We start from the raw sequence: 25,800 nt of genomic DNA, 5'->3' as shown, positions 1-25,800 counted from the left end.
AAAAGGCTAAATGTTTTTCATTACAAAGAGGTTTTGGACAATAATATTAAAAATAAAAGTATCCCCATTGGTACCCACAGTGATCAGATGTTTCCCTACAGCACAACCACAGTACAAGTTATAACACTATTACATTGTCCATTCATATTAGTGGTTCATTAATATAATACCTGGGTGGTCTTACAAAGTAAGAGATGACAATCCTGATCAAACACAACATCATCTATTAAATACTTTTTTAGGGTATTAAAAATGTTGTTTCCTGTCTTTTGTACTCAAAAAAACTTTAATATTAATAATAGTGACTCTACATAGGTTGAAAAAGACACAAGTCCATCAAGTTCAAACTTTCTTGTTCAGTTATACTTTATTACAAGATTATGTAAAACCCACAATGACATTTTTTTGTGAGAAAAGCATCCAGCCTTTTTTTAAATTTTGATAAAGTATCTACTATTACTACATCTTGCGGTAGGGCATTGTGCACTCTGACTGCTCTAACTGTAAAGAACCCTTTCCTATATAGCTGCTGGAAAGAATAAATCATGTGCCAGTTCTTTGTATTGACCACATATATTTTTATACATTCAAATGATTTTGCTTCTGATCTTTTTTCTTAGATGTACAAGTCAAGCTCAAATTTATAAGCTTTCAATAAAAGAGAGACCTTCCATCCCAATTTATCATCTGGTGGTCTACCTTTGACAGGACACTAGCATTCCAATATTCCAATATCAATGTCATGTGGAGACTAAAACTTGAACCCTTATTCAAGATGTGGCCTTAATCCTAGAGGATTAATAGAGGTAATAATGCAGTGGGATTACAAGATTTTATCTTTCTTTATATATACTCTAATATCTTATTTGCTTTTACAACTGCTGCTTGACATTGAGTACATGATTTATTTATTCTTAATTATCTTCAAATGTTAAACTTAGCACTCTCTCTTAAAGCATTATTTTATTATATAGTGTATCAATATCATGGACAGACAAGATTTTTTTAATCTCCAGAGTTTTCATTTTTGATTTCTATCTTTTATTTCTTAATGTTCCTGCATGAAGGTGTGCTTCAACTGGATGATCTCTTACTAAACTTGGGCCTTTACCTTGCAAATAACAGTTCATTGATATCTTCACTAGGACTTTCTTCCAGAAGTGCAATAAAGGATCTGAGAATATATATCGCTTATATATATACACACACATTTACCCCAATCAAAGTTTTTACGCCAGAAAACTATCGCAAAAAGCTTTGAAAACTTGTAAAATGTTGTGTAGCAAGAGGCTGTGTAAAAATCTTGAATATCTTGCCACTTTTGTTGTTTTCACAACATTTTTGCTCAGCTGCGCGAAGTTGGGGTTGGATAGGGGTATGATAGGGCATAGTGTCCACTGCTCAACTAATGTATGACGAGCAGTGGTGAACCTTATGCATACACTGGGGGGCACACCACTTCACACCATGCCGGATTCATTAAGAGGTATCCCTTATACTCCAACCAGTCCTCTCATCAGGATCAGCATGAAAAATGCCAGTCTTGATGAATCGGGGTCTACATCCCTATTTCCATATTTCCACAATCTCAAATTAAAACTTGAAAAAGTTTTTGCAGTTTTAATTGAACCCTCATACCCATTAGTTAAGTATTAAGAACTTTCCAGCAAAATAGTTAATTCTATAATCACTGTTTTATTATTCTGATGTATAAAATATTTCTATTACTTTATAAAATGTACAATGTATTATAGCAATGTATATGTATTTGTAGCTGAGCCATACAGAACAATGCTGAAAAAATGTGTATTAATCATACTAGCTTTGCGATAGTAGCATTGTAGTATTGACTGAATTATGATTATGGAAGGCGACTCAGGTGCAACCTAAATTCCACTGAAGCCAGAATATATCAGAATCTTAGACAGCTACCTGTTTCTTAAGATAAAAACTAATTTGTGTCAAGAATGTAAAAAGCATTATATTTTCTAAATAAACTGCAAGCATAGCAAGGCTACATTGTATCTAGGACAATCATATTTCATATGGAAGAGAGGATTCCTAGTAAGCTGATGACAGAAATACCAAATATACCGTAATTGCCAACTCACAAGCTTTGAACACTTTGGATCTAGTATAAGTAGACACGTTTTTTGGCTCTTGTGGAAATGTAAGATAAATTATTTATAAAATGTAAGGGTGAAATTTTGAAATAAGATCATGGACAGTTGCTTTTTTTTGTACCAGTTTTCGTGGCATACATTTTGCAAAGGCACCCCTTATATTTGCTATGAGGCAGTGGGATAACTCTGCATGGCCCATTACTTTTTTCAATAAGTATCAGACACTTGACAAACAAGAATGACTTTATAACTCTAACTAAAGGATGGTTGTGTTATAACAAAACAATTATCAATTTAAATATTTTAATATTAATTATTTTTTAAGATTTTGCAATATTTAACTTATTAAATACCGTTTAACCTGTTTGGCTCTATTATGGCACTTGCACAAATATTGCCTTTAGCTTAATTGAAACAAGATAGGGCAAAGCTTGACTTTCTAAGGGGCAAAGGCACCCCTTACATTTGCAAAGAGGCAGTTCAAGAAGGATGAACAAATTAGCCAGACCCATTACTTTTTTAAAGTGGATCAAAAATTTGCATGGAAGACTCATCTCGACAAAGAATGAAGCATTAACTAAACCAACATGATCCAAGATAAAGGATCTGGAATCAAATAAGAACCATGCCTTTTTAAGGTTAAGTTCACAAGTCCAGTAATCATCAGTTAGAACAGATTCAGCAACAATTGGTGTAGACACAACTTTTTTGTCCACCTGAAAAAAAACGGATTTCAACTGGATTTGTTTTTTTTAACATTGAAGTCTATGGAAAACGTATTTGTTAAATAGCCATACATTTTTCTGCCATTTGAAAAGGATCCATTTTTTGCCTACTGAAGGTGGAAAAATGCATATTTTACATATACTACTAGACATTTGAACTTATTTGAAACTGATCCCGTAAGGAAAAAGTGGGTCCTTTTTAAATGGGAGAAAAATGGATTGCAACTTAAAGGGGTTTTCCCACGAACAAAAGTTTATTTTAAAAATTGGCCGTGTCTGACCGTGTACGGAACATACCACAGCTCCTGGGCAGGGGAGGAAGCAAAAGACAATACAGACATTACAGCAGGGGATCACAGAGGATTCATTTTGTGAGGTAAAATATTGCTTAAAAACAGGCAGTGAAATGTTTTACCTCACAACATGAATCCTCTGCGATCCCCTGCTGTAATGTCTGTATTGTCGTTTGCTTCCTCCCCTGCCCAGGAGCTGTGGTATGTTCTGTACACGGTCAGACACAGACAATTTATAAAATTAACTTTTGTTTGTGGGAAAACCCATTTAATGGATCTGTTTTCCATAGACTTAAATGTTAAAAATATGGATCCAGTTGAAATCCGTTTTTTCAGGCGGATAAAAATGTTGTGTCTGCAGAACTTTTTTGTCAGTGAATTGCTGCTGGATCCATTCTAACTGATGATTAACGGACATGAGAACATAGCCTTATTGAGGGAGGTTTGTGGTGGCACCAAAGCAGTAACCAATTTTAACTTTTGCATTTATACTTTTTTACCTTACTAAAACTGTTTAACATGTCAGGCTGTTTTATGTCACGGTTATAAAAATGGCTATTAGCCTTCCTAAAATAAGGAAAGAGCAATCATTCAGCCATGGTTCACCAAACTTTTCCTCGACATAGAGGTTTTCTTGTCCAAGTTCCTAAACGATGACTCTTAAGGAGTTTCCAATGCCTTTTTATAGCTTCTAACCTGCATTCTAGAATGGAGTTTCACATTTGTGACACTGTTAACTAGATAAATAAAATCTATTCTTTAAATAACTTACATTATGACCGAGTCTATTTTATGACATTTCACACCTTTAGAATTGCCATTCAAGAGGCAAGGTAGTTATAATGCAATCAGTGTCAGTATGGTTTCTAAAATGAGGGCTATGCTTTGCCAGTGAAAGGACAGCAAAGACAACCAACATCTAGATCTGGAAAACATGTATGAGTGCATTAAGGTTCAGACTGGAACAACTGAGTATTGCAACCCAACAGGACAGAGAAGAACCCTATCTGGTGACAATTACTTTCCAATGGGGTTTCTTTCTCATGGGTTGATGCACAAATAATTTTTTTTACCTTAATAAACATATACCTTGTACGTGCAATTAAAGTCAATACATATATGCTTTGTATAAATTTAAATGTAAGCCCTACTAAATCATTTCCTTTGGTTGGCCCAATGAACTCCTTTGTAAAACAGATTGCAATGTAGAAGTACAAATGATTTACATTCTTGGAATCTGAAAAGTCGATTACTATTTAGCAGTTAGTATGAGTCCTAATATAACATTAGATTATACAGCAACAGTAAACGTTAATCTTGTATCTGCTTTTCATTATTATATTCTATATGCGCTAAAGATTAATGAATAAATTCCAGTTGAATTGAATTATACTTGAATTTTATAAAAATCTGCCTTCTCCAAAGTGCGGACTTTCTTTAATTTGCTACTGTGAATGGTTTTCCTGAACTATAGTATGCCATCAAACGGTTTAAAAAAAATAAAAAGTATAATTTTACTAACCTCACTGCTCACCTCTCCAGCTCTTCCGCTACTGAGGGATACCTATCTGGTCTTCGCACCATCTTCTGATCCGACACTAGCCATGGAACTTTTGGTCCTCTCAAATTGCACAGGACTTCCATGTATCATGGGAGTCTTATGTGCAGGCACATGGGAGGTCAATGTCATCATGACACCATGATGTGCTTTGATCACCTCCAGCACACCTGAGCATACCCCTCCCGGGCACCTTGACACCAGGAAGTCTGACGCAGCGCAAGAGGACCATAGATTCCAATGTGAGTGACAGAGAATCAGAAGATGAGGTGAGTAGGGATGAGCGAACCCAAACTGTAAAATTTGGGGTTCATACTGGACACCTAGTGTCCGGTGCTGTACTTCGAATATGAACTTCTCCCGGAAGACTGTGAGAAGTCTACTTTACTGTCAAGTTGCTTAATAAAGCTTGTTGAAAGGCTGCAGCGCAGTCAATCAACAAGCTTTTTGGCTGTGAGCACTTCAGCAACCATCACAGCCATGCTAAGTATGCCAGATCACGGAAGGCACAGCCATTGTGCTCTGATTAGCGTAGGCAATTCTGGGGCAGCTGAGGGATGCTCTTATTAGGCTGGGAAGGGGCCAATATCCATGGACCTTCCCAGCTTATTAATAACAGCCCCCAGCTGTGTTTTGCCTTAGCTTACACATCTTTTTTTAGAGTCCCCCAATTTTAAAAAGCAGCAAAGGCAAAGCAGACAGCTGGGGGCTGATATTAATAGGCTAGGAAGCTCCATGTATATTGGCCCTTTCCCAGCAAAAAAAGACCAGCTCACAGCTGTTTGATTTCCTTTGGCTGGTTATTAAAATAGGGGGTAACCCAAGTCTTTATTTAATGTATTTATTTATTAACAAGTACAGTAAACTACACATGCAAGGCACTGCTCCACTCCTCCACTTGGACCTCCACCTTCTGGTTCAAGATTATTATTTTTTACATTTTTTTATTCTAGATTATGTTAAGTAATTTTCCTATCCACATACAGTACAGATCAAAAGTTTGGACACACCTTCTCATTTAAAGATTTTTCTGTATTTTCATGACTATGAAAATTGTACATTCACACTGAAGGCATCAAAACTATGAATTAACACATGTGGAATTATATACTTAACAAAAAAGTGTGAAACAACTGAAAATATGTCTTATATTCTAGGTTCTTACAAGTAGCCACCTTTTGCTTTGATGACTGCTTTGTACACTCTTGGCATTCTCTTGATGAGCTTCAAGAGGTAGTCACCGGAAATGGTCTTCCAACAATCTTGAAGGAGTTCCCAGAGATGCTTAGCACTTGTTGGCCCTTTTGCCTTCACTCTGCGGTCCAGCTCACCCCAAACCATCTCGATATGGTTCAGGTCTGGTGACTGTGGAGGCCAGGTCATCTGGCGTAGCACCCCATCACTCTCCCTCTTGGTCAAATAGCCCTTACACAGCCTGGAGGTGTGTTTGAGGTCATTGTCCTGTTGAAAAATAAATGATGGTCCAACTAAACGCAAACCGGATGGAATAGCATGCCGCTGCAAGATGCTGCGGTAGCCATGCTGGTTCAGTATGCCTTCAATTTTGAATAAATCCCCAACAGAGTCACCAGCAAAGCACCCCCACACCATCACACCTCCTCCTCCATGCTTCATGGTGGGAACCTGGCATGTAGAGTCCATCCGTTCACCTTTTCTGCGTCTCATAAAGACACGGTGGTTGGAACCAAAGTTCTCAAATTTGGACTCATCAGACCAAAGCACAGATTTCCACTGGTCTAATGTCCATTCCTTGTGTTCTTTAGCTCAAACAAGTCTCTTCTGCTTGTTTCCTGTCCTTAGCAGTGGTTTCCTAGCAGCTATTTTACCATGAAGGCCTGCTGCACAAAGTCTCCTCTTAACAGTTGTTGAAGAGATGTGTCTGCTGCTAGAACTCTGTGTGGCATTGACCCGGTCTCTAATCTGAGCTGCTGTTAACCTGCGATTTTTGAGGCTGGTGACTCGGATAAACTTATCCTCAGAAGCAGAGGTAACTCTTGGTCTTCCTTTCCTGGGGCGGTCCTCATGTGAGCCAGTTTCTTTGCAGCGCTTGATGGTTTTTGCAACTGCACTTGGGGACACTTTCAAATGTTGCCAATTTTTCAGACTGACTGACCTTCATTTCTTAAGGTAATGATGGCCACTCGTTTTTCTTTACTTAGCTGCTTTTTACTTGCCATAATACAAACTCTAACAGTGTATTCAGTAGGACTATTAGCTGTGTATCCACCAGACTTCTGCACAACACAACTGATGGTCCCAACCCCACTTATAAGGCAAGAAATCCCACTTATTAAACCTGACAGGGCACACCTGTGAAGTGAAAACCATTTCCGGTGACTACCTCTTGAAGCTCATCAAGAGAATGCCAAGAGTGTGCAAAGCAGTCATCAAAGCAAAAGGTGGCTACTTTGAAGAACCTAGAATATAAGACATATTTTCAGTTGTTTCACACTTTTTTGTTAAGTATATAATTCCACGTGTGTTAATTCATAGTTTTGATGCCTTCAGTGTGAATTACAATTTTCATAGTCATGAAAATACAGAAAAATCTTTAAATGAGAAGGTGTGTCCAAACTTTTGGTCTGTACTGTATGTTTGCAGGGCAATTGTCCATTGTCGTGCTCTTACCTCCACTTTGCTTCCTTCTGCAGCCTCCTAGCCCATACTATGACCATTTTACAGCACCAAAGTTCAGGTTCCCATTGACTTATATGTGGCTTGGGTCCACGTTCAAGTTCGGGTCAAGTTCTGGTACCCGAACCGAACTTTGGACTAAAGTTCTGCGGAACCAGAACTTCCACAGGTTCGCTCATCCCTAGAAGCAAGGACTGGATGCGTGGCAGTGAGAAGTGGAAGTGCCCGATGGGTGAGCAAAGGATAATATGATGATTTTTTTTTTTTAATGTGACCTTTCTTTTGCTTTGGGCTCTTTGGAGTCCCCAAAGCATAATAAGAGACATTAAATTCTTCGAGAACTTCTTCTCCACCAAATTTCTTGTGACAAATTGAGTGAACAGGCGAATTCGAATTTTGCCTCATCTGCTCATCCCTAATTTCCATCTCCTTCACAAATGAAATAACATATAACACTTTTTGATAACTCATCTTAATCGGAAACTAGCAATGCCATTTTTTTAATATAAAATAATAAACTGTATAAAAATAACATACTATATATAACATACGAGGGGTACCCAAAAAACCAAGAGAATTACTTATTTACATTTTTTTATTTAATATAACATCTTGAAAACATTAATATCCTTCAAAATACTGTCCATTAAATGATATGCACTTGTTTCAACTGATTTTCCACTGTTCGAAATATTTTTTATATTCTTTTGAATTAATGCTGTTAAATGTCTCCAGCCATTTTTTCTTAACCTCTTCTATGCCCTGAAAATGCTTTCTCTTTAGGTTTTTCTTCATTCTTGCGAAAAAGAAAAAGTTGCAGGAAGCTAGGTCGGATGAGTAAGGGGGATGAAAAACCATTGTCATGCCATTTTTCACCAAAAACAGGTTGATTTTCAACGCTATGTGGGCAGGCGCATTGTCATGATGAAGCTTCCAGTCCCCTGATCACCACAATTCGGGTAGTTTTTTTCTCACTGCCTCACGCAATCGCTTCAGCACTTGCAGATAGCAAAGTTAGTTCACTGTGCTGGCCATGAAGAACAAATTCAATGTGAACAACTCCTTTGATGTTGAAAAAACAAACCATCATGGACTTCAAATTTGATTTCACTTCCCGTATTTTTTTTTTGTCTGGGCGATGAAGCGGTGTTCCACTGGCAAGACTGCTGTTTTGTTTCAGGATCATAGATGCAACACCAAGATTCATCCCCTGTGATGACTTTTGACAAAAAGTCAGAGGCATCCCCCTTACTCACCTCACCTAGCCCCCTTCGACTTCTTCTTATTTTCAACAATGAAGTAAAACCTAAAGGGAAAGTGTTTTCAGCACGTAGAAGAGGCTAAGAAATAATAGCTGGAGGCACTTAACAGTATTAGTTCAGAAAAATATAAAAAATGTTTCCAATAGTGGAAAACCGTTGGGACAAGTGCATATCATCTAATGGACAGTATTTTGAAGGCGATTAATGTTTTCAAAATGTTATCTTGAATAAAAAATATTTAAATACGTAATTCTCGTTTTTTGGGGGTATTCCCTCGTATACTGTATATCTTACTATGTTACTTTATACTATTCTAAATAGTATACAGTAAATTCTCCAAAGAGGAATAAATAATAAATATTTTGAAACAGTTGCAGTATAACTAAGGTTTGCTAGGTCGTAATCAATAGAAATCTGTTAACCATGACACAGTGAAGCTTTTTCACTAGTCTACAAAAAAAAGAATGCGCATATTTATTTGATCCAAGAACAAAAAGCCAAAGGACAACATAAAAAAAATATATAAATGTAAAATTATAGGCAAGATCCCAGTAAAGATATTATGATAAGTACATGATGCCTCAAACTGAACATGATCTCAATCTCAGCACAACAATAAAGGAATGGCAGCAACAACTGCAAATTTATATCCATGACATCAACCAACGTGTCTCAAATCTCCTAAAAATTTGACACAGCTGCTAAGGCACTTGTAAATAATTAACAAGTCATTCCAAGCTGGAGAAAGGTGCCCATCTCAAGAAATCAAAACCTATTTGCAAAGCTTAACAGATACTACAGATAGTCAAAAAGGGCTATTTTCGGAAATGCAGATGATAACACCATGAAACCTCTTGAAGCTGGAATTATCTTGCCTCAAGCTTTAGGTCCCTCTAGAGAGGTGCAGAAACCAAGTCGTTTCATATTACTCTTCTCTTTATAGTTTAATATGGATATTGGAATTTGCATTCCTATGAAAGATAGCAGCTCCAGTAGTATAAGTTTGCCAGAAGCATAAAATAAAATATAAATACTTGAATCAATTTCCAGCCATGACGGCTCAAAAAGCAATTTAGTAACTATTGTGGTATTCATGTGCATTTGATAAATGGTGTATTTCAGTGTACTTCATTCTGATCTATGGTGTTACAGTGACTTATCTCACATTCTATTGCATTTCTAGGAAATGTGGTCTTTTATTCTCATATCACAGGGTCACTTACTATATTCCCTTATTAATATCTCATCAGCCATACATTGTATACCATCATATTAACCTGGTGCTACAAAATGTCAACAAAAATGTAGTGATATGTAAGATTATATTATTTGACTGTTTTACATTAAGAAGACTACACTGTTGAAACTGGTAATAGAAACCATTTAAGTTTGCAGGTATGTACAATATTCTACATGTAATTGATTTGCTTTTTTATACTTAATATTTTGTACGAACAGTCGAACACACAATTTATTCATTTTAGGTCAACTTTATCATTCTGCATGTATCTATAGCTAGAAAAAGAAAATATACTTAAATGGTCAGAAGATTTTCAGGCAACTTAATTTAATTTGCTAAATAAGCAGTGTACAAATAACGTTATTATAAAATATATGTTCCTTGTCCTTGAAAAATTATTCCAAATCAGTGGTCACAAGGGATTTCCATCCTGTGTAAGTTGCTGTACACTGCCTGTTTTAAAGTCTAATCCATCCTTAGCAGCAGAGCAGCAGAGACGACGCCAAGACAAAATTATAGGAAATTGTATACTGCGGATTTTTGTCTCTCTGCTCCTGCTCTGCTGCCTGTTAAACTGCTTACTGGCATAATGTAGCAAGTCACACTGAAGACTATAGAATGCATTGAAATTAAATGTCAGGTTAAAGAAATAACTTAGGTTTCAACACATAAAAATATTAACCAGTTCAAGATCAGATCATTTAACCCCCTTCCTGACCATTTTGGGTGGTTTTAGTACATGCGGTAGGTATAAGGACTTGTAAAACTTTTTCTCATTCAGATATTCAAGAACTTTTTACATTTTTTTCTTGATATGTGGGGCTTTTTATGTTACTTTCATACTCTTTAAAAAAATTACTGATATCAGTAGGGAAACAAAGGAAAAACGTGTATGTTAAAATACATTTTAAAATTTCTTTCTGTTGCAATTATTTTTATAGATTGGATGCCTTTTTTTCGATAGAGGTGGGGCTGGTCATAGTTATTTGGATTGAGGATTTTTTTAAAATGTATTTGTTTTCTTTTTTTTTTTTTACTTAATTTTACTTATTTATTTTTTATTTATTTCACATAGTCATAGAAGACTTTAAGGGAGCATTTCAACATTTAAAAACTTTTCTTTTTATTCTGATTTCACCTGTAACTGGGGCTGGTAAATTCAGCTTCCCGGATGCCTAACAGAGCAGTCTGGGTATCTTGGAACTCAGCAGCTCCTTCTCCCTCCCAACACCTAGCAAACACATAACTGCTGGGTCTGGGGGAGGAAGTGCTATTACAGCTTCCTATTACTGCATACACAGCACTTGCTCAGCGCTGTATATACAGTGATCGACATGGCAGAAATGGTAATAAACCATCTCTGCCTTCTGTATGGGAGCATGACTGTAGTTAATAATGTTGAAAAAGAGAACTGGGCCTTGGATTTTATTTGATTACATAAGAAGAAATACATACCACATCTCCTTTTTCTCCTTTATTACCCTCAAGACCAGGATCTCCCTGTCCAAAAACAAAACAAAAAAAAAGTGATAAATAAATTATATACTTTATGTCAGTTTTAGAAACAAAACGTATATTTTTGAACATAATTACAAAAATAAAAAGGTTATATCTACTGCCACATGAGAAAGTAAAAAAAAAAGTTCTCAGAAAGATACAAACAAGTCACTAACATATTTAAAAAATATTAATTATGTGCAATCGCAATGCTGACTTGATGACCACTTATCCGGTGGGTTGTAAATCGCTTTTCCTGTGTGTTTTCATTGGATAGTTTTTAATCATCCTTAAGCTAACCATTTATGGACCAAAGCCTATTCACATTCAGTTAGCTATTAGCTTTAAGGCTCTATACTGTAGCTTTTTTTTCAGCCTTGTTATCTGTTGGATAAGCTGTATATTTAACCCCCTTGAAGTCAGGATAATTATTCATTTTTGTGCTTTTAGTTTTTCCTCCTCTTCTTTGAGGAGCCATACTTTTTTATATTTTTCCATTGACATGGCATAGCCATATGAGAGCTTGCTTTCTGTGGGATTTAGTGCAGTTTTGAATTACCCAATTAATTTAACCATAAAATGGATTGAAAAATGAGAAAAGTGGGATGATATGGTGTGAAAAAGAAATGCAATTCTGCCATCATGTATGGTACAAATGAAATGGTAACAATCTCCAGGTTCATAGTTGCATGGTTTTGTTTTATTTAAGTGACGAAAAATAAATTTAGCTTGAAATAACAATTTTTGGTTTATGTTGCCATATTCCAAGACCAATAACGTTTTTATTTTTCTGTGCATGGGGCGGTTTGAGGGCTTATTTTTTGTGTGGCGAGGTAAAATTTTATTCATACCTCTTGTTGTACCTTTTTTGGATGTGATACTACCAGATGTTTGACTTTACATTTTTTTTTACATTTCTTTATTTTTAATGGAGGAAAAGGAGAGTATTTGAAGGTTTATATTTTTTTTTTATATATTTTAAAAATATTTTTTTTTACTTCATTTTAATTTACAAGTATTACCTTAAGTTAACTTGAACCTGCAATCATGCAATCACTAATATTATATACTATAATACCACAGTATTGAAGTACATAGGGAAAAATCTAGGTTCTCCTATGACGCTCAGCCTGTGTCAGAGCCTTACAAAAGGACCGAGTTGGCAGCTATTGGTGCCTTCAGCAGGCTCCCAGGTGCTATGGTAACCTATTGGTGCTCCGTGATCGCATTTCGGGAGACAAAGGGAGCGGATGCTTGCACACATTGGCAGTGATATCATTTAATTGCTGCTGTCATTGATTGACAGCAGCATCTAAATGGTTGCCAGCAGTGATTGGAGCTCAGCTCCGACTTCTGCTATTAGACAGAGATGCCAGTAATGTCAGATTGCTAGCATCTACCATGTGTGGAGGGAGCTCAGTTTTAGAGCTTCCACCACTCATGCGGACCAAAGTGCTGGACATACAATTACACTCAAGTGTGCAAAGGGGGTTAAAGCAACTTTTTCGGTTACACATATGGTTGTGCTTAATGCATAATTATTTTTTTTAATAATTGCAAAATGCATAAGAGAGCTTTTGTTTTCATTTTTATACCATCAACCTTAGTAATAAACATCATGTTATTGTCCTGCCAATTAAAAGTGTGAGGATACTTGATATGTACTTCAATGTTTTGATTGTTTTTACTTGTTTACGTGACTGATTAATGAAAATTGGATTATAGATTTTTTTTAAAATTATTAAACATTTTTTATAAATAATTTCAAAATGATGGTACAGCATTACTGGAGTAAGCATAACAACTGATAACTTATCGCATATCAAAACACTTGCATAAATAAATACATTATATTGCTATAGAAAGTACAATATAGTTGGATCAAAATTGCACCTTAATCTTTACATATGCAATATTTCATAGTTTAATTCTATTTTAATTGTTTGCATATTCAGTTATTTAAATCAAAAACTGCTGAAGAACAAAACTTGCATGAAAATATTTTGTTTTTCTCCTGGAATCCAAAAAGGGGAGTAAAATTCCCGTCGTTTTGGAAGCCCTTCAGAAAGCTATAAAGTAAAGAAAGAACAGTCAGCTTACTGCATTGCATCTACCAGCTGAATGTGCCTGTGACCACTGCAGACAATAACTGGTTGCAGTGTTGACACTTTGGCTGCAGCCAATGAATCATATGCCTGTTTAGTCAAAATGGAAAGTATAGAAAGTGGCTGTTGGACATGGCAGCATTAAAAAGGAGCAGAGGAGGATCATTAAAAGGATCTTGCTATTAACCTGCATGTATGGTGTTAATCTGCAGGTGAATATTGTTCCAACACCATGCGGCCGCCGCACTGAGAACCTCGACACTGGGTGAAAATGAACTTTATTCCCCCAGGCAGCCTCGCTCATTCAGTCATAGGGGTGGCATCGGCACAGTTTTAGTCACTGCTCTGTGCACAGTGAGAAGTGGCTGTAACCGTGCCTCGGCACTGACTGACAGCCAGCTCTAATACTGAATCCGCTGACAGTCAGTGCTGGGGGCGCATTTACAGCCACCGCTTTCTATGCACAGAGTGGTGACTGAAATCATGCCAGTGCCACCCCTGTGAATCAATGAGCGAGGCTGCCGAGCGAATTAAAGTTCATTCTCTCCCGATGTCAGGGCTGTCAGAGAGGAGGCCACACAGTGTCAGATCGCTATTAACCTGCAGATTAACCCCATATTTGCAGGTTAATAGCTTTTTTTTTTTACACAACAGGTTCCTTTTAAGGTGACTATGCCTTGTTTTTGTATTTTGCAGAATTCTGAAGAACTTAAAAAAAAATGTAATCCCTTGAAGGTCTGACTCACTACATTTTCTACCACCATTTTGAATCTTATTTCCTTTAAGGAAAATTGAAACTAGATAACAGAAACAGAGAAATATATCTTTTTCATTTGTCTCTTATCTTGAAATGTGTTCCAGGGTTAAAAACTATGTTTATCAGCATGCCTCATTTGAACTACTTCTAACTTAAATGGGTTATTCTTGTGAAAACAAGTTATTGCCTATCAAGGATAGGCGACATCTTGTGGATCGGTGGGGGTATGACCCCTGGGATCCACAGGGACTAGCAGAATTGCAGACTTATCCACATTAGAATGGAGCGGTAGTGCACATGCTCCACCCCAGTTTCATTCATTCTCTTTGAAACTGCCAAGTGCAGCACGTGGCCTTTTCCAGAAGCCCCAAATAAAATGAATGGATCATTTAGCCAGGTATCCAAAAAAAGTGCCCCTTTGGGGATAAGAATACCTCATGCCACTAATGGGTGCAGATCCTTGGGCTCAGCCGCCACTAATGAGCAAATTATGTGTAGAAAACCCCTCTAAGGGTATGTAAGAAAAGTGGACCGATTGGATATCTTTTTAAATGGACATACTGTACATAGAATGTAAGCATATGAAATATTGATTACCTTAATAGTTTTTTTTGTTTTTCAGAGTTGTATTGTAAAAATAAAATGTATCTCATTTGTATAGAACAGAGAAATTCCAATCCATAGATCCAGACATTTTGTGCACATAAATTCCTGCCAAAAGGTTTATATTTATTTGCTAAACCATACACTGATACAGTAGCATTTGTTACATACAGTGTAAGATTCTAGTTTAATGATTGAGTTGCACAGAATTTGAACTAACAAAATGTTCTAGACTTTCAAGCAGCTGTTTGACTGGTTACATAATTCTACATTTTTGGTTGATGTGGCATCATGATACATTCAGCTGCTACGATGTCAACATAACTTGTGACAGCAGAGTTCAGAGGAAACATTTTATAAGACGGATGCAGTGTTTGGTAGCTTCAAAATACATGATACATTTTATCCCCCTCATACAATATGAATGTTTTGCATAAAATACATATCTTACAAGAACTGCTATGACATATGATATATGATAATATAAGGCATGGAACCATTCAAGTTTGGAGTACCATTGTATAGGGAAAACATATAAGTGAATGTTGCCTTAAACCAGTGTTGTTGCTCCTTCATTGTCAGTATGAACTAAGTGATAGCATATCCCAGGGCAGGGGCAAGGTATTCTGGTGTCTTAGATAGATGAAGCTGATAGCGTCCCCCCTTATCTCGATGAACTCTCAGCCCCCAAGTAAAGGAATGGGTTAGAGACTGAGGTAAAAGGACCCCTAAAGCAACTCCTCCTCCCCCTCCGAGGGTCAGATAACCACCATCAATGCATGAACATGGCACCAAAACCTCCATCAGTACGTGACTGCATCACCAGAACCACCGTCAGTAAATAAATACAACATCAGAACATGTATATGTCACCAGAACCACCATCAGTACATTAATGCATCACCAGAATCTCAATCAGTACATGAATAAATCATGAGAACCAATGTTAGTGAATAAATACACATGTACATGAATACATCACCAAGCTTAGTACAGCAATCAACTGTAATGTCAAGTCAGGTCCCTATACATTTGTATCAAATGAACATACAACTTCCAGTATGTCTTTAACAATGGTAAGGAAATGCTGGGAATGGATGTTTTTAGTCTATATCAGACTATGGATCCTACAGGAGCCACAGTATGAGACGTAGTCAGTATCAACTAGTGAACGTTTACATCCAAGTACTTTATAGGTCACATCTTCTATAACTCGCTTCTTTCTTTTCGTCTCCATCTTGTCCTGACACCATGATAACTTTTCATATCCACAACTCATTTCTTCAGATTCCCTCTTTTCCAGTCTTCTGTAGCACATCCTGACACAGTGCCCTTAAAAATAAGTGTCATTAAAATGCTCTCTGCATAAAAATATCTGCCCATATTATTACCTAAATAAGCCTCTTATGAGATATAGGTTCCACTCTCTCCGCCTTAATGAGCTGTAACTACCACACTGTTTGCTATTATCAGCTGTAACCACCACACCATCAGCCCTTATGAACCATGGCCTACACACATGGTCAAAATTGTTGGTACCCCTCATTTAATGAAAGAAAAACCCACAATGGTCACAGAAATAACCTGAATCTGACAAAAGTAATAATAAATTAAAAATCTATGGAAATGAACAAATGAAAGTCAGTCATTGCTTTTCAACCCTGCTTCCACAGAATTTTTTAAAGAATTAAACTCATGAAATAGGCCTGGACAGAAATGATGGTACCCCTGAAAATAATGTGACAAAAGGGACATGTTAAATCAAGTTGTGTCCACTAATTAGCATCACAGGGGTCTGGATGTGGCCACAGGAGGAAAATTGATGACAAACCAAAGAGACGGATAATACGAATGGTAACAAAAGTGCCCAGGATAACTTCTAAAGAGATTAAAGGTGAACTTCAAGCTCAAGGAACATCAGTGTCAGATCGCACCATCAGTCGTTGTTTGATCCAAAGTGGACTTCATGGGACCAAGGAGAACACCATAGTTGAAAAAAAAATTATAAAAAAGCCAGACTGGAATTTGCCACACTACATGTTGACAAGCCACAAAGCTTCTGGGAGAATCCTATGGACAGATGAGACAAAAATGGAAGTTTTTGGCAAGGCACATCAGCTCTATGTTCATAGATGAAAAAATTAAGCATATCAAGAATAGAACACTGTCCCTACTGTGAAACATGGAGGAGGCTCTGTTATGTTCTGGGCCTGCTTTGCTGCATCTGGCACAGGGTGTCTTGAATCTGTGCAGGGTACAATGAAATCTAAAGACTATCAGGGGATTCTAGAGAGAAATGTGCTGCCCAGTGTCAGAAAGCTTGGTCTCAGTCGCAGGTCATGGGTCTTGCAACAGGATAATGACACTAAACATACAGCTAAAAACACCCAAGAATGGCTAAGAGGAAAACATTGGACTATTCTGAAGTGGCCTTCTATGAGCCCTGACCTAAATCCTACTGAGCATCTTTGGAAAGAGCTGAAACATGCTGTCTGGAAAAGGCAACCTTCAAACACGAGACAACTGGAGCAGTTTGCTCATGAGGAGTGGGCGAAAATACCCATTGAGAGGTGAAGAAGTTTCATTGACAGTTACAGGAATCGTTTGATTGCAGTGTTTGCCTTAAAAGGTTGTTCAACAAAATATTAAGTTACGAGTATCATCATTTCTGTCCAGGACTATTTCATGAGTTAAATTTTTTTTTTAATTCTGTGGAAGCAGGGTTGAAAAGCAGTGAGTGACTTTCATTTGTTTATTTCCATAGATTTTTAATTTATTATTACTTTTGTCAGATTCAAGTTATGTCTGTGACCATTGTGGGTATCAACAATTTTGACCACGTGTGTATACCAATGCTGTGCCGTCTCCACTTTTTTCTCTTACACTATCACCCCGCCATGCTATCCTCTATCCAAACTTTGGCCCCGTTTCACTCTGCCCTCTCTCCATATCCATTCTCTAGAACAGCTCTCAATATACACTATGATGTCCACCACAGTCCTCCATGCAGTATGATAACCACCACAGCCCCCAATAAAATATGACCACTACAGCCCCCTTTACAGTATGATGTCTCCAAATCCCCCAGTATAGTGTTCCCACAGTTTCACATATAATATAATGTCCTCCACAGCCATTCTTGTTATGTCCCCACAGTCAGCTCACGTATGTCCCCACAGCCTGCACCACATCATCCCCTCGCTAGTCCCCACAGCCAGCCCCCCATAAGTTCCTACAGCCAGCCCCACATATGTCCCTATAGACTACCCGACATAAGTCTCCACATCCAGCCCCACGTATGTCCCCACAGCGAGCCCCACAGTAATCCCCTCTTATGTCCCCACAGCCAGCCCAACATATGTCCCCACAGCCATTCCCTCATATGTCCCCACAGTTTCCCATATATTATAATGTCTCCCACAACCCCTCTTGTTATTTCCCCACAGCCAGCTCCTCTTGTTAGATTCCCACAATCAGCCCAACGTATGTCCCCACAGCCAGCTCCACGTATGTCCCTACAGACAGCTCCACATATGTTCCCACAGACATCTCCACAGCCATCCCCTCACAAGTCCCCACAGCCAGCCCCATGCATGTCCCCACAGCCAGCCCCAAAGCGATCCCCTCTTATGTACCCACAGCTAGTCCCACATATGTTCCCACAGCCAGCCCAATGTATGTCCCCACAGCCATCACCTCGTATGTCCCCACAGCCAGCTCCACATATGTACTCACAGCAAACCCCTCAGCCATCTCCTTGTATGTCACCATATCCAGCCCCTCTTGTAATGTCCCTCTTGCATTGGTAAACTGATATAAAAAAATTAAAAAAAGATTATACTCACCTAATCCAAGCTCCCGTTCAGTGCAACTCCATCTCCCCTTCTACGAAGTACAGCAGTGGGCACTTAATAACATGACTTCACTGCATCAGATGTCTCCTCCATGCCATCTCCAATAGGGCACAGGACGGAAGTGGCCTGCATTCTGATGGAGTTCCCGGGGGAGCAGGGAGCTGATTACAGCTCTTCTGCTCCTGTCCTGGGTGGCGCTGACATCAATTGTATTTGCGTCTGACAGACCTAAATAAAAATTGAGTGTAAAGAGGGAGAAATGGCCAGGGCGCAGGCAGAGAGAAGGGTGAGTGGTGTCAGTGACAGACACTGCTCACCTGTATGCCAGCACTCCAGTCGTCACAGTCCTGAATGCCTGCGGCCTGGAGGAGTTGACGGGTGACCGCAGGCATTCAGCAATGTCACTTTTTCCCCAAAGTGCGCTCCCCTTGGGGAGGTTGGAGGTAGGGCCCTAGAGTGCCTACCTGCCTACCCATTGTCCCAGCTCTGGCATATCCTAATGATGTTCTATTACTTTATAAGAAAGAAAAAATTGTTCATTGTATTTCAAAGACAGTTAAAGGCATCTACGAATACATCATGCCCGAGTGGGAATTGATGGCAATCCCCTTAGTGTCCTACTTTCTTTCAATATTTATTATTTTTGTATTATATTATCATTATATTCTCCCCATAAAATACAATATACAGTACATTTTAGTAATATAAAACAATTCTAGATATTCTGTGTTATAATTTTCAAAGTATCAAATTTATCATTCATCTATTTTAAGAATTAGAATCTGAAAGAACAATAAAACTTTTTTTTAAAAGACCCTAACCTAGAAACAGTATCTAAACTAACTTTCTATTTAATCTCTGACCTCTCCATTGTAGAAAAAAAAGGATTTGAACACCGGAAAATAAATGTCTATAGATAGCAGATGAGGTTTCAAAGACGCACTACATTATAGCTCTAGAAAGGCTGGTGTCAATGATAAATGCTAAATCTAGTCATCTCGGTATTTAAATCCTTCTTTCATATAAACTGTTGCCGACATAAAGGGTTGTTATATTTAGGAAAAATATATGTTTTAGTAAGGGGTAGTTATACAAGTACCAAAGGTAACATCTAATGTTGATTAAAATTGGTAAATTTTGCTTGAAATTTTTATATTTGTTTTATTGATGAAATTCTTACCTTTTCTGGAAATTAGTTAACACCTTCTCGATTTATTACATAAAAAAAATCTAACGTTGAGTCTTTATATATGGAGTAGGCTCAAGATCTGTCAGCATGTGCCTGAAACAGCAGCAATCAGAGTGAGCTCCTAACACTGCTGTTTAACCAATTGAATGCTGCTGTCAATGTTTGAGAGTGGCATATAAATGGATTGATTGTCGGTGTGCACATGATGGATTTCATAGGAGAATGTAATTTTGTCTATATACTGCAATACTATGGTATTGCAGTATTTAAACAAGTGATCAGATGATTTGAAGTCAAAATCCCTTAAAGAAAATCTGTCACCAGGTTGCTGCTACTCCTTTTAACAGAAGGATGATGTAGGGGCATAGTCCCTGTTTCCAGGAGATATATCACCTACTTTCATGGGTGCTGCAGTTTTGATTAAAAACATTTTAATCTTCTGCAGATCGGAACAGTTTGCTGAATGCTGAACTCTGTATAATCCCACCCAAACCACTGACTGGTAGGTTCTGTGTACACTGTGTATAGGCAGAAATCTGTCAATCAGTGGTGGCAGTGTGGTTGGGCTACCTGCCAGTAGGCCTCTAGTGGTAATTTACTGTTGATAAAACAGTAATTTTATAAAAACTACAGCAAGCATGCCAGTAAGTGATACATCTTAGGATTTAGGATCTGTGACCCTGCATTATGCAGCTTTCAGATTAGGTAGCAATAAAATTGTGACAGATTCCCATTAAAGAAAAAAAAGGGAAAAAAATAAAAAGTAAAAAAAGTTAGAATTATTCCTTTCTTACCCTATAAAAATAAACATATCACCACACCTATCAAAGTCTGATCTTTCAAAATATAAAATGAATTAACTTGAATGGTAAACACCGTAAACAGAACAAAAAAATTGAAATGCCAGATTTGCCATTTATTTTTCGGTCACTGTCCAATCATTTTTATATAATAATAAAAATAATAATAATAATAATAATAATAATACATATGCAAATTTGCTATTGCCATAATTCTACAGCCCTGAAAGATCATGTTATGTTGTCATTTTTACTGCAAAGTGAAAAAGCACAAAAAAAAATTTTTTACTGAAATCTTTTTTCTATTCTTCATTGCATTGTGTTATATAATATATGACATCACTCGAAACTAAAACTCGTCCCACAAAAAAAACAAATTCCTAATATGGCTACTTTAAAAGAAAAATATAATAATTATAACTCTTGGAAGAGTAAAAAAAAATAAAAGTGCCCAAAAAACCCCTCAACACAAATTCAATATATTATCCCAACATGCTAGTAAAACCCTTCACACGCTGCAGCTCACATTATAACCACTGCATTGTCGCACATAGACATATATAGCATAGACATCTCGTGACAATGTCATGAAAACATGTTTGTTTGTTTTTTAAAAGTTAGCCGTCTCATGACGGTCAAACCATGAGCAAAGGTGATGGAGCACACATCAGCATATGGCACATCGGCAGAATAATAGCTTGATTTTGCTACTCTTTGTCAGTTTTTGGTAAATAATATTGTGTAAAAAACAGATGCTCTAGAAAATATATGATCAGACATATTATATAGTCAAATTTGTGTGCGTTTGTCATCTGGGATTCCACCTATAGCTTAAATAGTTTCCTTTAACCCTAATTACAGTGGAAAGGTGAAGTTAAAGCACTTGTTGATTTTCAAAGCTGCCATTTATTGAAAAAGTTGTCATTCATGTATGACCGGCCATTATAGGACATTCTTGAGATGACTAGGTGCTAAACCTCAAGAGGGAACCTAAAGCTTGCCCTCTGTCTACAAGAAATCGATTTTCAAGCACATTTCAAATGTGGGAATCTCCACAGCAGCAGCCACTACACAGTGAATTCTCTGTTTAGATCCAGTCACAGCCAAAGCTGATAAAAGCTTATTAGTTTGGGTGCAAGGTGATAGACCCTCAAAGATTTGATTTTGAGGACCTATCTTAAGTATATATCATCAATATCATAAGCCCCTTTAATTCCCTTGCTGATTGCTTTATTGCTGACATAGAAGTTCCTTTGTGATCTGTCATTATGGCACATGATTGGCTATTCTGACAACTCAAATCCTAATTTTGTGTGGTCTAAAAGTCAGTGTCTGAATGCAAGCCTATGAGACTCACATTCACGTTCTCATTGGCTTGCATGCAGACACTGATTTCTGGTCCCCATGCTGTAAAGGTTAATTTAGAATTCAGCAAGTTAGAGTTTTCTGCCATCAAAAATTGTGTAAAATTGACAGAATGTACAAATTATACAAAATTGCTGCAAACTTATGCAAATTTGAATCAAAATCTATGAAGTGCTAGCAAGCAACTAATGCACAATGTTAAAAAAAAAAAGATATGTCGATGAGGAACTTGCTGTAGTTTTGCTAAAAATCACTGTTTTATCAGCAGGAGATTATCACTAGAGGATGAGAAAACCTGATGACAGGTTTCCCTCCATATTCATGAGCTCAGTATAACCCACCACTGATTAACAGCTTTCTGCCTATGCACAGTGTACACAGAAAGCTGCCAGTGTTGATGGTGGGGTTAAACAAAGCTCAGCAGATAACACAGTGCTTGTTGCAAAACTGCAGCAAGCAGTCAGTAAGTGATAGATCGCCAAAATTATGGACTTTGCCCCTATATTATGCTGCTTTCAGATAGGGTAACAAAAATCTGGTGACAGATTCCGAGACTCATAAAGCACACATCAGCATAGAATTTGTCTACTCTCCCCAATTTTGAGTAGGTTTTATCCTGAGACTCTGAATTGCTCCCACACGCCAAAAACATACTGATAAGTTCATAGGCTATCTTTAAATTTGGCCTACAGGTGCATCTCACTAAATTAGAATATCATCAAAAAGTTAATTTATTTCAGTTCTTCAATACAAAAAGTGAAACTCATATATTATATAGAGTCATTACAATCAGAGGTCGATGATTAAGTCATTAATCTCAGTAAATTAAAATAATTAACAAAAAACACCTGCAAAGGCTTCCTAAGCATTTAAAAAGGTCCCTTAGTCTGTTTCGGTAGTCTCCACAATGATGGGAAAGACTGCTGACTTGACAGATTTCCAGAAGGCAGTCATTGACACACTCCACAAGGTCCCAGAGTTCTAATTTTCATTTGGAAATCAAGGTCCCAGAGTCTGGAGGAAGAGTGGAGAGGCACACAATCCAAGCTGCTTGAGGTCTAGGGTGAAGTTTCCACAATCAGTGATGGTTTGGAGAGCCATGTCATCTGCTGGTGTAGGTCCACTGTGCTTTATCAAGACCAAAGTCAGCACAGCCGTCTATCAGTAAATTTTAGAGCACTTCATGCTTCCCTCTGCTGACAAGCTTTTTGGAGATGGAAATTTCATTCTCCAGCAGGACTTGGCACCTGTCCACACTGCCAAAAGTACCAATACCTGGTTTGAAAACAACACTATCACTGTGCTTGATTGGCCAGCAAACTTGCCTGACCTTAACCCCATAGAGAATCTATGGGGTATTGTCAAGAGGAAGATAAGAGACACCAGACCCAACAATGCAGACGAGCTGAAGGTTGCTATCAAAGCAACCTGGGCTTCCATAACACATCAGCAGTGCCACAGGCTGATCGCCTCCATGCCACGCCACATTGATGCAGTAATTTATGCAAAAGGAGCCTCGACCAAGTATTGAGTGCATTTACTGAACATACATTTCAGTAGGCCAACATTTCGGATTTTAAAATTTATAAAGTATTCTAATTTACTGAGATAATGACTGTTGTTATAAAGTATTCTTATTTACTGAGATAATGACTTTTGTGTTGTCATTGGCTGTAAGCCATAATCATCAACATTAACAGAAATAAATACTTGAAATAGATCACTCTGTAATGACTACATAATATGAGTTTCACTTTTTGTATTAAAGTATTTAAATAAATTAACTTTTTGATGATATTCTAATTTAGTGAGATGCACCTGTATATGTGCCTGAAACTGTGAAAAGGAAATTAAATAGCAAAACACACTGGGGGCAAGGACTACCATAATCTCTGCACAAAACTGTAGAATACATTTATGCTATATATAAGTTCTCGTGCACAGAACTGTATTTTTGGTTCGAGCACGATCAGTTAAAAGAACGGATCGTACTCAGACCAATGTAAGTTAATGGTGCCGTGCAGATGAACAATTTTTTTCACTGACTGAAAATCAAATGAGACTCATTCATTAAATTCTATGAGTATGAAAAAAAATTAGATTTGGATACATTGCAATTCTGTAGCATAAGAAACTGTAAATGGTCTTGTAAATGCTTAATAGCTGCTGTAAAAAATCGGATTGTATGCGGACTGCACACGGATGACAAGTGAAAAAAAATCGTCCCACTTTTCTGGATGAAACTCTGAATGATTTTTTATCCTGTCGTGTTACCCTAGCCAAATAGTAAGTCATTTGGATAAATGAATATAGTCTGCAGGTGCAAACCATATTTATCCATTAATTGGTGTGAACAAACTGCTTGTGGCAGCACTTAGTGTGCCCTGGTATGTTTTACTCTTTTTTTTTTATGATTTTTGTGTATGGTATTATTATTTACATTTTCATGCTATTCAAATACATTATATTTATATGAGAGTCAACAATCAGTGGTTAGAAATTAATTTTAAAATTAATAGTACAATAATCATAGATAAGAATTGTATCTGTTCATAAGCAAATGTGCAGTACCACCATTCACAATAAATGCATTGCTCTACCGCCTTTACCACTGACATATTTGACTTGTGTTTTTTTTGACAACTAACATATAGCATTAACATTATACTGGACTTGTTATACAGGCTTTCCTTTGGTTCGAGTCAAGGCAGATTTATGAGGAACATAAAAAAAAGAAGAAAAAGAAAACGTGTCACCGACACGGCCTTTGGGGGCAAAAATGAAGAGCATGTTGTTCTATTTAACATGACTGCAGTGTTCACAATGAGGTGAAGAAAGATTTATCTGTTAAATATAGATGAAGCAGCACAACATAAATCTGTGATACATCTATATATAGTAGGTCTTGAGCATCCCAAGATACACAACAGTCATTGCTGCTATTAACATCGATCACACTGCCCGCACCATGTGCCACTTAAAGTCTAGACCTCTCGAGGACAGCGATATTGCTGATAAAACTATTGCAATACCCGGATGTTAACACACTGGGGAACTTAAGGTAGAAGACGCTGACACTGTCTGCAGAAACACTTTGTAACAAGCAAACGGTGAGATTGTGAAGGACAGCTAGATATTATTTCTGGGAAGGACATCTGCACGCAAATAGTAAGAGGAAAACAATCTGACCTAGCTGTGCATATAGGGGGATAGCTTGAAAAGAAATGTGAACAAAGGAGTTCAGACATGTTACTTAGCCAGCACTGCAGAATAAGACAGTGAAGCAAGTGTTTGCTGTGGAAAGAAATAAAAGAGCGGCAATGTAATGCAGAAGAAATAAAAACACAAGTCACTGCTGGGTTTTTCAGCACTAAATTGATTTTCTTTTTGATGTAACATCACTCAACAGAATTTGTCAGGGATTACAGTAAAAAGAATCCTGAGAAGATGTCCCGATGTGACCTCTGCCGGATAAAGGATGGGCTCATTTCAATTTTACTTATATTACTGTCGCTCATTTTGCATATAGCTTTATGACTTTTATCTATACATTATACTGCAATCTGCTATAAAGGGTTTTCTGCCTTTTTCTTTAAGTTCACATATAGCTCCAGTAAGGTAAACAAAAAAAATAGGATACACTTACCTACCAATCCCCTTCCATTACTCCTTCCTTGGAGTTGTGTTCCCCACCGGTCTCTTCAACAGCAGCAGCCAATTGTTGATACCACTGTTTTGCTACAGAGGTAACATTCTGATGGGGGACACAACCAC

At 37.4% G+C, this 25,800-nt stretch overlaps 1 protein-coding gene across 3 annotated transcripts in view; it reads right to left on the bottom strand.

Annotated features, from left to right (window-relative positions):
- The window catches only part of COL19A1 (collagen type XIX alpha 1 chain), a 1,587,177-nt gene that overhangs the window by 1,232,906 nt on the left and 328,471 nt on the right, over positions 1 to 25,800 (bottom strand). For all 3 annotated transcript variants that reach the window (XM_073675502.1, XM_073675503.1, XM_073675504.1), the window contains exon 12: positions 11,312 to 11,356. In XM_073675502.1, the coding sequence (XP_073531603.1) occupies positions 11,312 to 11,356 (45 nt within the window). The remainder of the gene's footprint in view (positions 1 to 11,311; positions 11,357 to 25,800) is intronic.

This window comes from Phyllobates terribilis, unplaced genomic scaffold, assembly GCF_046119375.1.
Source record: "Phyllobates terribilis strain yellow unplaced genomic scaffold, ASM4611937v1 Scaffold_3__8_contigs__length_932513732, whole genome shotgun sequence".
NCBI lineage: Eukaryota > Metazoa > Chordata > Amphibia > Anura > Dendrobatidae > Phyllobates > Phyllobates terribilis.
The sequence above is the reverse complement of the archived record's forward strand: the minus strand, read 5'-3'. Positions and strand labels throughout refer to the sequence as shown.